The following is a 14,179-nucleotide window of genomic DNA, read 5'->3' as shown; positions in this document are numbered from 1 at the left end:
AGCTGTTTTCCTCTCACACTAATATAACCAGAGTAAAAGCAGCTGGTGCCCTGGGTTCCAGGGCCCTCCATAACCCAATCTCTCAAACGGCCATCTTTTTTGTAGCACCTCTGAGGGTGCCAATTCTAACAGTGGCCTAAGTAAGGCTGGTACCCATTACCCCTCTCTCCAGTGTTCTAGTCTGTACTTCCCAACCCTTCAGTATCCCCTGCCCACTCGAAGATGCTTCCTCAGGCAAAGTCTGCCTGGACCTGAGCACATGATCTCACTGTAGCTTCATTCCAAGGCTGAACCTGCACCCAAATGTCCAACCATGACTACTACATACATGCTTCCTCCCAGATCAACCCTGGGCTTTTTAAGGGGGGCCCTGCCACCAGGGGACTTAGCTATCTCACTGTATGTGTGCCCAGAAGGACTTCAGAAACTACCTTAGAAGTTACACCAAATATTTTCATAGGAGCTAGGCAAGCACCTCACACGGTTACTTTCCTTTGCCATCTTCAACCTCTTACTACCCTGGTTTGGCTCCCTGGGGCAGACTCTGTGCTCAGAACTCTGGCAGCGGGGGTGCATCCTGCAGCTACAGAGCTGAGGAAGCTCACACAAACCTTCGAAACATGAACACAGGCAAATTTCCTGCTTCTCTGGATAACCAAACTTCCAAGGTTCTTGGGGGACCAGTGAGGACTATGGCCTCACCAGGCCAACGAATCAACTCAGAATGGAAACCTCACTCCTACAAACAGGCTGGCAGGCCGCTCTATTCCTGGGTGTGCTGACGTCCAGCAGAGGGCAGGGCCTTCCTCAGGAAACTGACAGGAAATAGACTCTTCCGTGGTTCAGCAGTACGTGACAGAGTCATGTTAGTATTAGTAACTGATGGTGCAGACGGCTCCCACTGCCTATCCATCTGCCCCTGGTGACCTCACGCTCAGGCAGGCAGGCCTGGTACCCACACAGGCAGGAAGGAGACTGTGTCCGTGAGCTGCCTACATTGCTGCCACTAGGTTGTGAGCTGAGAGGTTTCCTTCCATACTGTCCTCGGCTGTCACAGTAATCAACTGTTGGGGACAGGGAGAGCCCACTGTAGTAAGCACCACCTTACTGTTTCCACCAAGAAATGCCAACTCAGGGCCCTGGGGCTCACATTCATAGACTGGTCATTTCTTTCTTTTTTTTTTCAATAGCTTTTTAATTTTTTTTTTAATATTTATTCATTTATTATGTATACAATATTCTGTCTCTGTGTATGCCTGCAGGCCAGAAGAGGGCACCAGACCTTATTACAGATGGTTGTGAGCCACCATGTGGTTGCTGGGAATTGAACTCAGGACCTTTGGAAGAGCAGGCAATGCTCTTAACCTCTGAGCCATCCCTCCAGCCCCTAGACTGGCCATTTCTAACTGCGGACGCCATCAAGACAGAGAACACCTGCTCCCAAAGTCATAACAGAAGGGAGAGACTGTGGCTGGCATCTGTGAAACAGGTGGGACCTCATGCCTCTCTCCAGGGACTGGGAGAGTGTTAAAGACACTTGGGAGAAAGGCCCAATGGCAAAACCAACTCCCACATCTGGCTCTTCCCTCCTCTGAGCTGGGGTCCTTCCAGGTTACCCAGGAGTTCTGGAACCAACTGTCCTGCCTTATCTTGTTTCTTTAAAACAAGTCAGCGAGACTTCCAACTAGAGCAGAGGGAGCATAGCATAACCAAGTTACCAGATCTCTTACCTACTGCTCAGTCTTCTAGAATGTAAGCAGCCCTGGATTTTAAAACAGCCCAGAGGGAGCCAGGCTTTGCAGCTTCTGAGTGCTGTCTGTGTGGGGGTCTCACTAAAAGCTGGGATGGGTCATGGAGCAGGGCACTGCTTCAGGGCCTGTGAAAGGTGCAACTCTGTGTGCCATTGCTGAGACTATTCCAGACTGTCACGAATACACCATGGAGCTGGCTGACACTTGGGATTCTACCTGCTGGGCCAGCCCCTCCCTCTCTGGGCTGAGGCCATGTGATGATACCAACTGTTCTCTTAACTACTGTGCATGGACAAAGGACGCAGAGACAAGGCAATCCAGATACAACCAAAACACCTAACCAGCTCTCACTCCTCCTGAACGCCTCCCCTCCCCCCACAACACATGTCCCAGAACATGACTCACCAGCTTGTTTGGGTAGCGTAGCACCACAGGCTGGACAGGAACTCCAGGAATGAACGCACCTGCCAAGGAAAATACAGGGTCTCGTTGCTGGCAGCAGGAAGCATGAGAAGGTGGGACCTAGCTGTGGTACTTTTCCTGCCCTTGGTAAAAACAGCTTTTCTGTGCCAGCCTTCCAGGTCAGTGAAGACATTCTTTGGGTTCCTGGATTATTTCCTACACCCCTGCACTGCCCATGAAGAGAGGAGCTGCTGTGCAGTGTGACAGCATTAAATAAACAGACCCAAACAAAAGGTGAGGGTCTCCAGGGTGTCTATACCTCAGAACCCTTCTCCATGGGTCTGCTCTGTTGACCTTGGTTTCTACACACTGCTCGTTACCTGCATCTAGGGTAGGGCACTAAGCAGAATGAGGCAGACCTGGTCTCACCTGGGGTAAGACGTTCTAGTCAAGCCCTGTCCCTAAGTGTGACTAGCCTCTGTCTGAGCATTGGAGAAATATCACCTGAGAGGCCCCAGCATCACCCTGCCAGGCTCCTATCCTATCTATATCCTGGCTATGCATTCCCTGATAAGTTGACAAGACTGGGTTATGAAGTTCTATTCTATTTTAATAATGGCTGATCGAAGGCCCACACCTCTGAAAACCAAGGTGTCAGAAGCACCTAGACATGCGGGATGGCCCTAGCCAAGGGGCCCTGTGCTGCTTTTCTGGACCAGTGCAGAGTCTCATGGAAATCATTGTTCATCAGGGTGTGTGCCCATTCTGGGAGGAGAATGTCCTAGAGGAACGTTCTCTGGTTGTTCCGGACACCCCTTTGTTCCTTAATTCAGGGATGGTGATGGTGCTGGTTTAGGATTTCTGTAGCCCTGGAAAATTTTCTGCATGTTTATTCCAGTCTTAGAACCTGGGTGAATATGTGCATCTGAACGCGCATAGCCATAAAGGCAAGTATAAGGAGGGAGAAACAGGAGCTGGGATGGTGTCATGTGCCTAAACAGCAACTGGCAGCAGGGATACCCACAGGAGGTGATGGCTCTTCCCAGACTCCAAAGCACAAAAGTTGAGGCCACATGGAGGCTTCATGTGTGTCATGGAGTACAGCAGTTGGTTGGACGCTGGTGAATAGCAGGTGTCTGGGGAGTGAACCATATCTGGACACCACAGTTAGCGCTGGTTGGTAACTGTGGCATACAACATACAACCTTCCCCTCCCCCATGATATGTGTTACCCTTGGGGAGGCTCTTATTTATTCTCTGCCCATGGCTTTGGGGACATGGCCTGGTGGGGGCCTTTATGGGCCATACCCAGGGTGAGGAGCCCAATTGAGGTGGGTTATGGACTTTCTCCTGCAGCTAGGCTTGTCTTGGCCACACACGCTCCCTTAGCTCCTACATGTATTTTAGAAAGAGCAACCCAGGGCACACTGAGTGAAAGATTTCACTTTCTTGTACTCTATCTCTGCCCATCAAAGTTGCTACCACTATCTATGTCAAGAAAGGGAGGGCTCGGTCGTGTGCACAGGAGCAGAACAAATGGGTGGCCTGGGGAGGTGGAAGACTCCGGATTACCATTCAGCACTAAAAAGAATGGAAAGACCATGAAGCTGGAAAACCTCAAAGACAGAGCAGTCTGATGTAGCCCAGAGCAGAATACTAGCAGCTGTACCCAGGGTGACCTAGTCTGTGGGAGATGGTGTGCATACCTCATGCAAAGAGCTTATGAGTCCACCCTCCTCTTAACAGTACTAAGAACTACGGCAGGATCAAGGGGTAAACCTTTTACACCTCCCAGGGTATACAGAACTTTAACTAGGCAGAGTCAGGAGTGGACTTTGTACCCCATCATAACAACTATGCTACTAAAGCCAGGAGCTCAATCCCAATGCGGGGCTTGGGGAGTGCCATGAGGGGGTGTCCCAGCTGATGGATCACTGCTCATGTCCCTGGAGAAAGAGTACCGTTCTCTTGTGGTGCTGGAACCAGCTTTCAAGGCCTTACAACCTAAGAGCAAGCTACAGGCTGGAAGACCTCGCCTGTCAATAGGAGCTGCCAGGGCCCAGGGCAGCGTGTAGGCCAGAGGGCAGAGATCTCAGCACATGAGGGCCTCACTGGTCAGGAACTCAGAGCCCAGGCAAACATTATCACCTCAGGATAGTCAAAGCCTCCTCATCCTCCTGCAAACACTCCAGCTCTTGGCTCAGACACCAAGACTTTCCTGTGACTTCTGGAAATGCCGCTAAGAACTTGTCATAAAAGACAACAAAGATTTCCATCACCACAGATGCCACTACTTTAAAAGTCATGGCTGGCTTCCTCTTTCTGACAAAGATAAAAAAAAAAAAAAAACAGAACAAACAAAAACCTACATACCAGGTTTGAAGGTAATGAGGCAGGTCCGATTTGTACATGTTCCTTCTGGAAAAATCATTATCTTAAAATAGGAAAAAGATAGCATTAAATCAGAGGACTTAATTAAATCCAGAGTCCACAGAAGCCCACCTACCAACGTGGTTTTTTTTCTACTACTAACGTAATTTTAGACTATGGCTCCTGGGAAGGGGAGGGTCTTCACAAAGCCCCCCGTCAGGGTTGGGAACAGGAGTGAAATGAAACATGCTATAAACACAAAGTAAGGAGCAGTGAAGGACACCGTGGTTCTTAGTCACACATACATCACAGGAGAGAACGGAAGCCAAGAGTGGAGGCACTGATGAGGGACCACACCATGAGGAACGGGGACACTGGGAACAAGCAGAAAACTGTGCAGCCACTGGCCACAACTATAGCGTGAAGAAACTCCTGTCCTTGTGGACATGTCAATGGCTGACTCACTGCTCAAGGCAGGATATACAAACTAAAACTCCCCATGATAGAAAAGAAAGCATAGCTCATATAGCATTCAGATCTGAGCCCTGATGAGAAGGTAATCCATTGGGAAGGCTGGATGGACTCAGGGGCCATGCCTAAAGAACACAGGTAAGTTCCTTGGAGAAGAGGGAGCAACTCCTGTGTATAGGGGGAAGTGGGGGCATTGGCCACATTTTACAAGTCAGAAGCCTCCCTAGAGGCTGCCTGTGGGCACAGGTCCTAAGCGCCAGATCTGCAGAATTTTTGAGGGCATCCTCAAAACTGCTAACCTCTACCTGTTGGCTCACGTAGAAAGAAAAAAACTGAACATGAGTGACATTAAGGCATCTCAGGCCTACGGGGGCCACGGGCAAAGGCAAACCTTATGGATGCAGACATAGGAGACAGACAACAGGACAAGAGGCTCGGTCAGGATCTGGAAGTGCTGAATTCCTCAGGCTCACAGTTAATTCGGTCAGCAATCAGCAAGGCACCACCCCACACAATGAAACAAGTGGGCACTTGAGGGAATCTATTTTCATTTAAGCCCAGACACTGAAACCCAAAGTGCCCAACATCAAGTATAGTTTCAGAGGCACACACTCCCCAAACACAAACAGAACAACGTCAACTTCAGCACCAGAAAGGGACATGGCAGGCTTTGTGGTTTCCTCTTCCTCCCATTCTCAAATTACACATCTTTTGGGAGAGCCCATAAAAGCAAGCAGGACAGCTCTACCTGAGGCCACTTTCCATCCGACTGTGCCCGTCTCTTGATCTCCTCCACTGTTTTCCTTCGAGAGTCCTGGTCAGACCGGGACACAAACACTGGCCGAATGTACCTTATCAGAGCTGTAGGAGGTAAGACAGGTTATCAGCACCCATAGCTTCCAACCACAGGGTTAGAACAAAGACCTCTCAGGGGCCATAGTGAGCTGCAAACCCCAAAGACACCTACCTCCCTAGGCCTTGTTGATGCCTGGAGGGTGAGCGACCTTTCAGTGAACTCCCAGAACCCAAGTACCCTGGAGGAGCAATACAGTCCACGAGACCATCATCCAGGACACACAGGACATACTGGAAACCTAACACTACCAAAACACAGACGATCTGTCACTCTATGAGCAGAACAAGGAGATTCAAGTGCTCCTGGACCCCACTGTTGGCTGAACTTGCATTCCTGAAAGTCAAGAATGAAGCCCTAACTCCTGGCACCTGGGAATGTGACCCTGACTGGAGATGTTTGCAGATAATCAAGTTCAGATGGTATCACCTTAACTAGGGTGGTCCTAACGAACAACTGACGTCCTTGTAAGTTAAGAACACAGGTGGGGAAGAGAAGGCTGCATGACAAGGGAGGATGCTATATGCCTGCAAGCCTGAGAGTACCAAGGAATGCCAGCTGCCACCACGTGCTCGGCTGCCAATGCCCTTCTCTTGGATTTCCAGAGTGGCGAGAACAGGCTCTTGTTGCTTCTTTGCTGCAAGAACCCTAGAGATCCCACACAGTCATGGAGTAATCGCGACATCACAGGGTCTCTACATTTGGTCTAGGTTCTATGGCCATGACTTGCAGGGCTCAACTGACCAAAATGTTGGGGACCACCAAAGTAAGAGCATGTAAAAATAGGACAGTGCTCAAAAAAAAAAAAAAAAAAAAAAACTATGAAGAGGTTTTAACATGAACTGCCCTCAGGTAAGTCCATGTTCTGAGGAAAAATGGAGCAAGGAACAGGCAGCTACAGCTGATCTCCCAGGACTATGTTAGCTGTAGATTCTTTTTAAATCATTTTGAGACTTGAAAAGATTACTCTGTGATTCTTTCTAGGTGGTTTTCAAAAAAGCAAAGAAAACAATTTTAAAAAAAAGAAGGAAGGAAAAAAAAAGAGAAAATCCCTTCAATCCTGTAATAACCCACTGTGTCTTCATAACTCTTCCGAAGAGCCAAACACACAGGGGCAGTGACATGTCTTTATAGGTCTTGAATCAATTTGCTGTTTTTGTCGTTCTAGCAATTGTTTCATCCTTTCCTGTCAACTTCATGGTGGTGCTAAAATGACTTCGAGAGTCAAAGGGAAGAGGAATGACAGAACCTGCCCAGCTGGCTGTGAGGGTGACATCACAATCCCAACTTTATCTGCCTTTCTGTAAAACGCCATCATCTCCTAGAGGTGCTGAGGCTCACCTGGTCTTGCTGTGTAGTATGTTTCACGGGGCTGAGTACAGAAACTCTCTGTGTCTATGACACCAAGGATAAGAAAACTGCCTCGGATAGTGGAAGATGTTGGGGGATATCATTTTAAGTGTGTTGCTTTTGTTTATGTTGCATTTGTTTAACTCTGTGAAGCTGTCTAAAACACCTGATGGTCCTAATAAAGAGCTGAACGGCCGATACCAAGGCAGGAGCAAGGATAGGCGGGGCCGGCAGGCAGGAGCAGAGAGGATAAACAGAAGGAGAAATGAGAAAGAAGAGGAACAAGAGAAGGAGAGGAGGATGCTAGGAGCCAGCCACCCAGCTACACAGCAAGTCATGGAGAAAGACGTAAAGAAAGGTATAAAGAAATAAAGAAAGATAAAAGCCCAGAGGTAAAAGACAGTTGGGATAATTTTTTAAAAAGCTGGCAAGAAACAAGCCAAGATAAGGCCAGACATTCATAATTAAGAATAAGCCTCCACGTGTGATTTATTTGTGAGTTGGGTGGTGGGCCCCTCAAAAGAGTAAAACATCACACAACAGGAAGATGCCTTCCGGTCCTTTGGTGAATCTGAGGATGGATACAGGGAGGCAAGAAGCGTTCCAAGGATGGGACAAGGTAACAGTGATCATCTGGGCACCCAGGATGTTATCTTTGAGGGTTCCTGGATACACCTCCTTCCATCAGACAAAATGATTCTGGGCCTTGATGGACAAGTTGCTCCTAAAGGCAGGAAGGGAAAGCCCACAACTCCCTGGCAGTAGGCCATGCTGTGCAAATGGTCAGCACAACTCTGCTGGAAGTCCCAACACAGCTGCGATGGCATTCCCTTAGTGTTTTACTTCCAGATATTACTTGGCCAGTTCAATGTATGAATGAGTACTGGTTGGTACGACTTGCCATAAGATTGCTCTGTCCAAAGCAGGTGATGGTGGTGCATACCTTTATCCCAGAACCCAGAAGTAGAGGCAGGTGGCTTTCTGAGTTCGAGGCCACCCTGGTCTAAAAAATAAGTTCCAGGACAGCCAGGACTATACAGAGAAACCCTGTCTTGGGGAGAAAAATTTGCCCTGAAGTCTGTGGGCCATGTGGGCATTTTCTGGATGAATGATTGATGGGAGAGGGCCCAGCACACTGTTGGAATGATTTAAAAGAGCAGGCTGGGCAAATCATGGGGATCAATGCAGTAAGCAGCACTCCTCCATGGCTTCTGCCTCGCCAACTTCCCTAGGTGATGGATAGTTGTTACCAGGAGTGCAAGCTGAAATAAAGTCTTTCCTCCCCAGGTTGCTTTTGGTCATGGGGTTTTTATCACAGCAAGAACAACCTTAACCCTAACTAAGACACATAAAGTTGACTCACAGAATTCTGACAATGTAGAGACAGGAAAAGGTATAAGATTGGTCACACTCCTGGCACAGACAGACCTAGATATGAAAATTAGGTATTTTCAACATTCATCTCTTCAACAGAGTTAGGAGCTGTCTGTCAGAGGGTTCCAAAAAAGGGCTGGAAGTTGGGACAGGCCATTGCCTACCTAAGCCTGCTCTGAGATAGGAACCAGAACGAGTCCTGGGTTCTCGAGGGGTGCATGCCCAGGTCAGTACCTTATGTGGCACACTGCCTTCCATGGTAGCTATCTAGGTAAGGAATCAACTGAGATGAGCTAAATTTGGAGCCTAATCAATATTCCTCTCCCTCCAGAGACAGGGTCTCGATGCTCTAGCCAGGGCTCAATGGATCCTCCTGCCTCAGCTTCCGGAGTGCTGGGACTACAGGCGCACATCACTGGACTTGGATAACGAACATTTCTGATAAACTTGCCACCACCATTCACTCTGTGGACCAGGAAATGTACAAGCTACAGGAAGAACCTCTGTACACAGCGATAATAATTCTATAAAACCCAACAGCCTCCTGGAACCTTGCCAGGGCCACATGCAGCGACGTTTGGGGCTTGTGACACCGTTCAGGGTTATCGAGGTGGAGTACATATCTGCCAATTACGACCTCATCTAGCGTCCAAAAAATTCTTGGAATTCAACCCAACTTTCCAGGCATGTGGAGTATTATCCTTTATTTGACTGATCAGACTGATAAAATCTAGTCTATGATCCAAATAGCTCAGCTTCCCTCCAGGAACCTCGTCAAGAAGGGAAGCGGCCATGCTCGCACAGAGCTGTTTCATAACCAACGTCCTTGCAGTTCATTTCTGCCTACGGGATCTGTTGTGCCTCTCATGGGTACAGGGCTACATACAGCCCCGCCTTCTGCCTTCCTGCTTGGCTATCTCAGTCAGGAGACTGAGCAAACCCCCAAACCCCTAGCTGAGCCCCGGTCTAGTCTTCCCCTCCATATGAACCAACTCCGTACCAGCACCCTGTGCATGGAAGGAATTCATGGGAGGTTTATGAGCCTTGGAGCGCTTGGTTCAGGATACTGACCACAGTGTTACCTGAACCCATGGTGAAGACTCACGTTTCCCATGGAAGGGAATGACCGCACCTCTCAGGCGGGAGGCACACGGGCTGTGGAGGCCATGTTTGTAGCGGACTTAGCCACAGCCAGGTGCCTCTGAAAAGTCACAGGCACAGGTAAGGGAAGGGGCTGATCTGGGGCTGGGGACCTTGCTGCCATCGGCCTGTGTTCTAGCCTCCTTGACCACCTGCTTCCCTGTGGCCATGAGCCAGTTCCTTAGTGTTTCCATGCAATGGGGAAATGCCTGCTCACCAGCAGAAGGAGAAGGAGATGAAGGTGAGGACAGACACAAAAGTTCTAGTGCCCTTAGGTAGCTGGGAGAAACTTTCCCTCATAATCTAGCCAAGTATCTATCAGCAGGCTGTTTCTACACTTTATTCTAGGACAGACATCTGGGTCAGGGCCAGACCAGAAGGGTCAATCCGGAGTGACGGCCACATCCTTTCTTCTGCCCACCTCCAGGTAAATATACCTCAAGATTTCAGAGGTCTCTCACAGAGCAGAAGACTTGTATGTACAGAGAGATTGGGATACCAGGGACACTGGCTAGTTTTATGACAACTTGACACAAGCTCAAGCCATTCGTGGAGAGGGGAACCTCAGGGAGAAAATGCCTGCACCAGCTTGGCCTCTGGGCAAGCCAATCATTGATTTAATGATTGATGTGGGAGGGCCCATTTCCATTTTGGCTGAGCAAGGCATGAAGATCTAGCCAGTGAGCAGTACTCCTTCATGGTCTCTGCTTCAGTTCTCTGCCTTGACTTGAGTTCCTGCCCTGATTTCCTTTGGCGATAGGTTGAGGTGTTTAAGTGTAAGCTGAAATAAAGTCTTTCCTCTCCAAGCTGCTTTTGGTCATGGTGTTTCACCACAGCAAAGGCAACCTTAACTAAGACACCACGAGGCACCTCTGTTTTTAGATGACACTCCCGGGTCCCGTACAGTCTGGGAGATACAAAACTATGCCCTGTGGTGTTTTGAGACCCACAGAGCTACCCCAGCAGAGTGCCCAGACACCAGAGCAAAGCTTCGGAACAAAGAATAGAGCCTTTCCGCCACGTCTTCTCTTCTTGTCAAGATGTGGGCTCAGAGCTGTGGCTCTTCAACCACAGGTGTCAGGCTGAAATCTCCTCCTTCCACTGTTCTTCAAGGATACCGCAGCCACCACAATAACCACAGTACCCAGTAATCACCCTACACTGCTCCCCTCCGACCCCACATCATCTACTGAGATGCCTGGGAACCACGAAAGAGGCCAGCCAGGGTGTGAAAAGCAACTGAATGTCAATACTGTGTTCTCTCTATGCCTTAACCCTAGACCCCGTAAAATGGCCTTTCAGACAAAAAGTCTATGTAGACAAAATCGTGGATCTTAGAATGAGGCTACTGTGGGTTATCCACTGGCATGGCTCTTAGCTAAGACACACACAGGTGCGGAACAGGGGAAAGCTGGCCATGCAACCAGTGAGGCAGGACATCCCCCATGGAGCTTCTCGAGGGATTCCCCCTGGCACACACTATGACCTTGGACTTGTGGTTCCTAGAATGAGACAGAAAGACCTCGTGCTATATCAAAGCACCCAAGATTTGTGATCCGATCAGCAGTCCCAAGACACTGCTATTCCTGTGGGAGTCACTGGTGCTCAGGAGCAGGCTTCCCAGAAGCTCCAGAAACCGTGAACTGCTCTGTGATACAGGAAACATGCCTACAAGACAGACCTTGGACATGTATGTCTGCACTTGACAGTACCGGAGGACACACAGGCACTGATAAAACCCACAAAGGCTCATGCTACCGGGGAACCACAATGTAGCCTGAAGGGACCTGTCACTGGGGAGGTGTCTTACCCACTCTCAGGGTCTCCTTGCTCACCCACCCCTGAAGTTTTACCTGCTCTCAGAAGGTTTACCCACTCCCATCGTCTCACCCATTCCCAGGGGGCTCATCCACTCTCAAGTGCTCTCACTCACTTCCCCAGATTGGGATGTCTCTGCTCTCCGCCTTCATCACAATGGAGGACATGGTCATGGTGACAGGGATGGCGTCAAAGTAGGAGGAATGTGGAGCCAGGGTGAGGATGGCGGCCTCCGCAGGCAGGGCCTGCCGCCCCTTCACGGCCACACGGTGGAATCCGCCAGCAAACCACATGGTGCGCATAATGGCCTTGAGTAGGAAGTCCACAACCCTGTAAGAGATAGGCAACGTCAATCTGGCTCCTGCCACAACAAGGGCATGCAGGGGGCCTGGGAAAGTGATGCTGGGGTCTTGGCAGTGGGGCATTGAAGGCTACTGCAGCAAACGCCCTTAAAGGAGAACTGTGTGCTTGGTTCTGGGGGCACCTACAGCCAATGGCTCCCACCTCTGACAAACAACTGAGGGTTTTTTCCCCACCACATAGCATCTTGCAAGTGGGCACAGCTATTCAGCCTTGGCAGCGGATCACACGGCAAGGTCAAAGACACCCACACTTTAGATATCAGCAGCTCAGGTTAGCACTCAGTCATGCAGGAGCAGACAAACCATCAAGACGTGGAGAACACCCATTAGAAGCTGCATGCTAAGCAGCTGAGAGCAAAGGCAGTATCCTGGTGAGCCTTCTAGACCTTCTCACAGGTCTCCCTAGCTTGGAGGCTGACCACATGAATCAATACAGCTTTTGGAAGGACCAAGATGGACATGAATGTAAATGAAAAAAAAAAAGCTGGCTGAGGTCATCCATCTTGGTTTCCTACGATATCCTTTTTAAACACACGAGAATTCAGGCATCCAACCCTGGTATTTTCCTTTCTCCTCACCCATAACAAACCTCAGTCGCCACTCAGACACCCCTCAGGACACCCCTGCAGTGACATGTAGCATGGACAGCCCTAGGAGAAGCTTGGCCCCCAGAGGAGACTTGCTACAAAACACACCAGATATCACCGACTGTGGGCTAACCAGGTGATTAAAAACACAGAAAAAAAAAAAAAGCCCAAAGCCCTGTTACTTGACTTTCCCAAAGTGCTAACTCCCTTGGAGGTTCTGCGAGAGGAGCCCCAGCAGATCTGAGTAGAGGCCAATCACTGTTGAATGCAGAGCCCCTGGAGGAGTCACCTTGGAAAGACCTTTGCTTACTCGGAGAATGAGCAGCTGCTGTGGTTACAATGAGACACTGGGGAGCAGACTCAAGGTTCTATTTCTAGGGACGGTGTGAGACATGGGTACACATTTCTCAATGCCAGTTGGACACTTCTAGATGGACTCAACAATAAAAAGTTCAAAAATAAAATGTACAGCAACTGCTAAGGAAGAGGCTGCACAGAATGAGGAAGTGGAGCTGTAGGAGCTGCACCGGAACAGGAATCGGTCCTGGGAGGGCAAGAGGAAGAAGGGAGCCGGAAAGAAAGTACCATCACCATCATCCTGCAGTCTTGTTGACAGCAATGCCCTTCTGCCCTCACAAGGAAAGATGAGACAGCATGGGGGCGGGGCATGGGGACGGGCTGGGTGCCCCAGGCTGATGGTGTGAATGGAGATAGACCTCGTGGGCTCAGTGAAGGTGAAGCTCCTCATCCTGCTGGTACTGTCACAGGGGGCAAGGAGGACACTGAGCTCTGGGCAAAGCTGGGCGTCAAGTAAAGGCCAGGAAAGAAAGCTACAGGAACATGAAGGAGAAGAGAGATGGAATCCGGGCTAAATAGCTTACTCAGTGCTAAAGAAGACCTGGGGCTTTGGGCACAGGATGAAGGGAAGATTCTGAAGATAAGCTGTTTGCCTCCAAACACAGGCGCATGAGCCCCTAGACCAACACTCTCCAGGAGGACATTCATGCTATACTTCAGCCAATCAGAAAGCCAGGCAAGTGAGAGCAAGCTGGCTGTTAGTAGTTAATCAATTAGTCTTGAGTTCCTCCTGCAAATCCTCTTCCTGGGAAGAGAACCTGACACTCCAGAAAGTCTTCTTCTTTAACAACAACAATGAAAGACCAAACAGTGGGTCATTCGGATGCCCCAGGAGGCAAGCACCAGCCCATAGTGTGGCTTGACCACAGGGCTAGGAGAACTGAGGCTGAATTTGGGGTTTTGACACTCTTTCTGCCACAAGAAAGAAATGGAGATATTGAAACTCAAGGGGGAAAAAAACAAAGGCTACAGTCCAAATGCAAAGCAAAGAATGTGTGCAATTTGAAAACTTTAAATCATAGGAAGTGGCTGTGCCTCTGCGCACAGAGGAAGTTGTATTCATACCCAGGATGTGGGGACTCCTCTCTGAGGGTGGGGGTAAGATAGTCAGTCCTCCAATCTCACGGTTAACCCGGGAGCTGCCTCTGGGCTGAGGACCTGGACTGCTAGCTGCCTGGGCCACCCCTGTACTTACTCTGGCAGGTAGAAGAACCAGTTTAGGGTCAGTACTATCAAAAGGCAGCAGTATGATTTTCACGACAGTGTGCATTGAAAGAAACTTGAAAGAAGCATCTTTTGTAAACCCGTGTAAGTCACTGAAAGCCTGAGATTTTAAAGAACGTC

At 49.4% G+C, this 14,179-nt stretch overlaps 1 protein-coding gene across 1 annotated transcript in view; it reads right to left on the bottom strand.

The window, feature by feature from the left end:
• The window catches only part of Lpcat1 (lysophosphatidylcholine acyltransferase 1), a 49,724-nt gene that overhangs the window by 12,569 nt on the left and 22,976 nt on the right, over window positions 1–14,179 (bottom strand). Inside the window, exons 3-6 of the mRNA XM_005356709.2 lie at window positions 11,645–11,859; window positions 5,743–5,855; window positions 4,527–4,587; window positions 2,157–2,215 (exon numbers count right to left, since the gene is read on the bottom strand). Of these exons, the coding sequence (XP_005356766.1) occupies window positions 2,157–2,215; window positions 4,527–4,587; window positions 5,743–5,855; window positions 11,645–11,859 (448 nt within the window). The remainder of the gene's footprint in view (window positions 1–2,156; window positions 2,216–4,526; window positions 4,588–5,742; window positions 5,856–11,644; window positions 11,860–14,179) is intronic.

The sequence above is a fragment of the Microtus ochrogaster genome, chromosome 19 (assembly GCF_000317375.1).
Source record: "Microtus ochrogaster isolate Prairie Vole_2 chromosome 19, MicOch1.0, whole genome shotgun sequence".
NCBI classification, from domain to species: domain Eukaryota; kingdom Metazoa; phylum Chordata; class Mammalia; order Rodentia; family Cricetidae; genus Microtus; species Microtus ochrogaster.
This window is presented reverse-complemented; position numbering and strand designations above follow the sequence as displayed.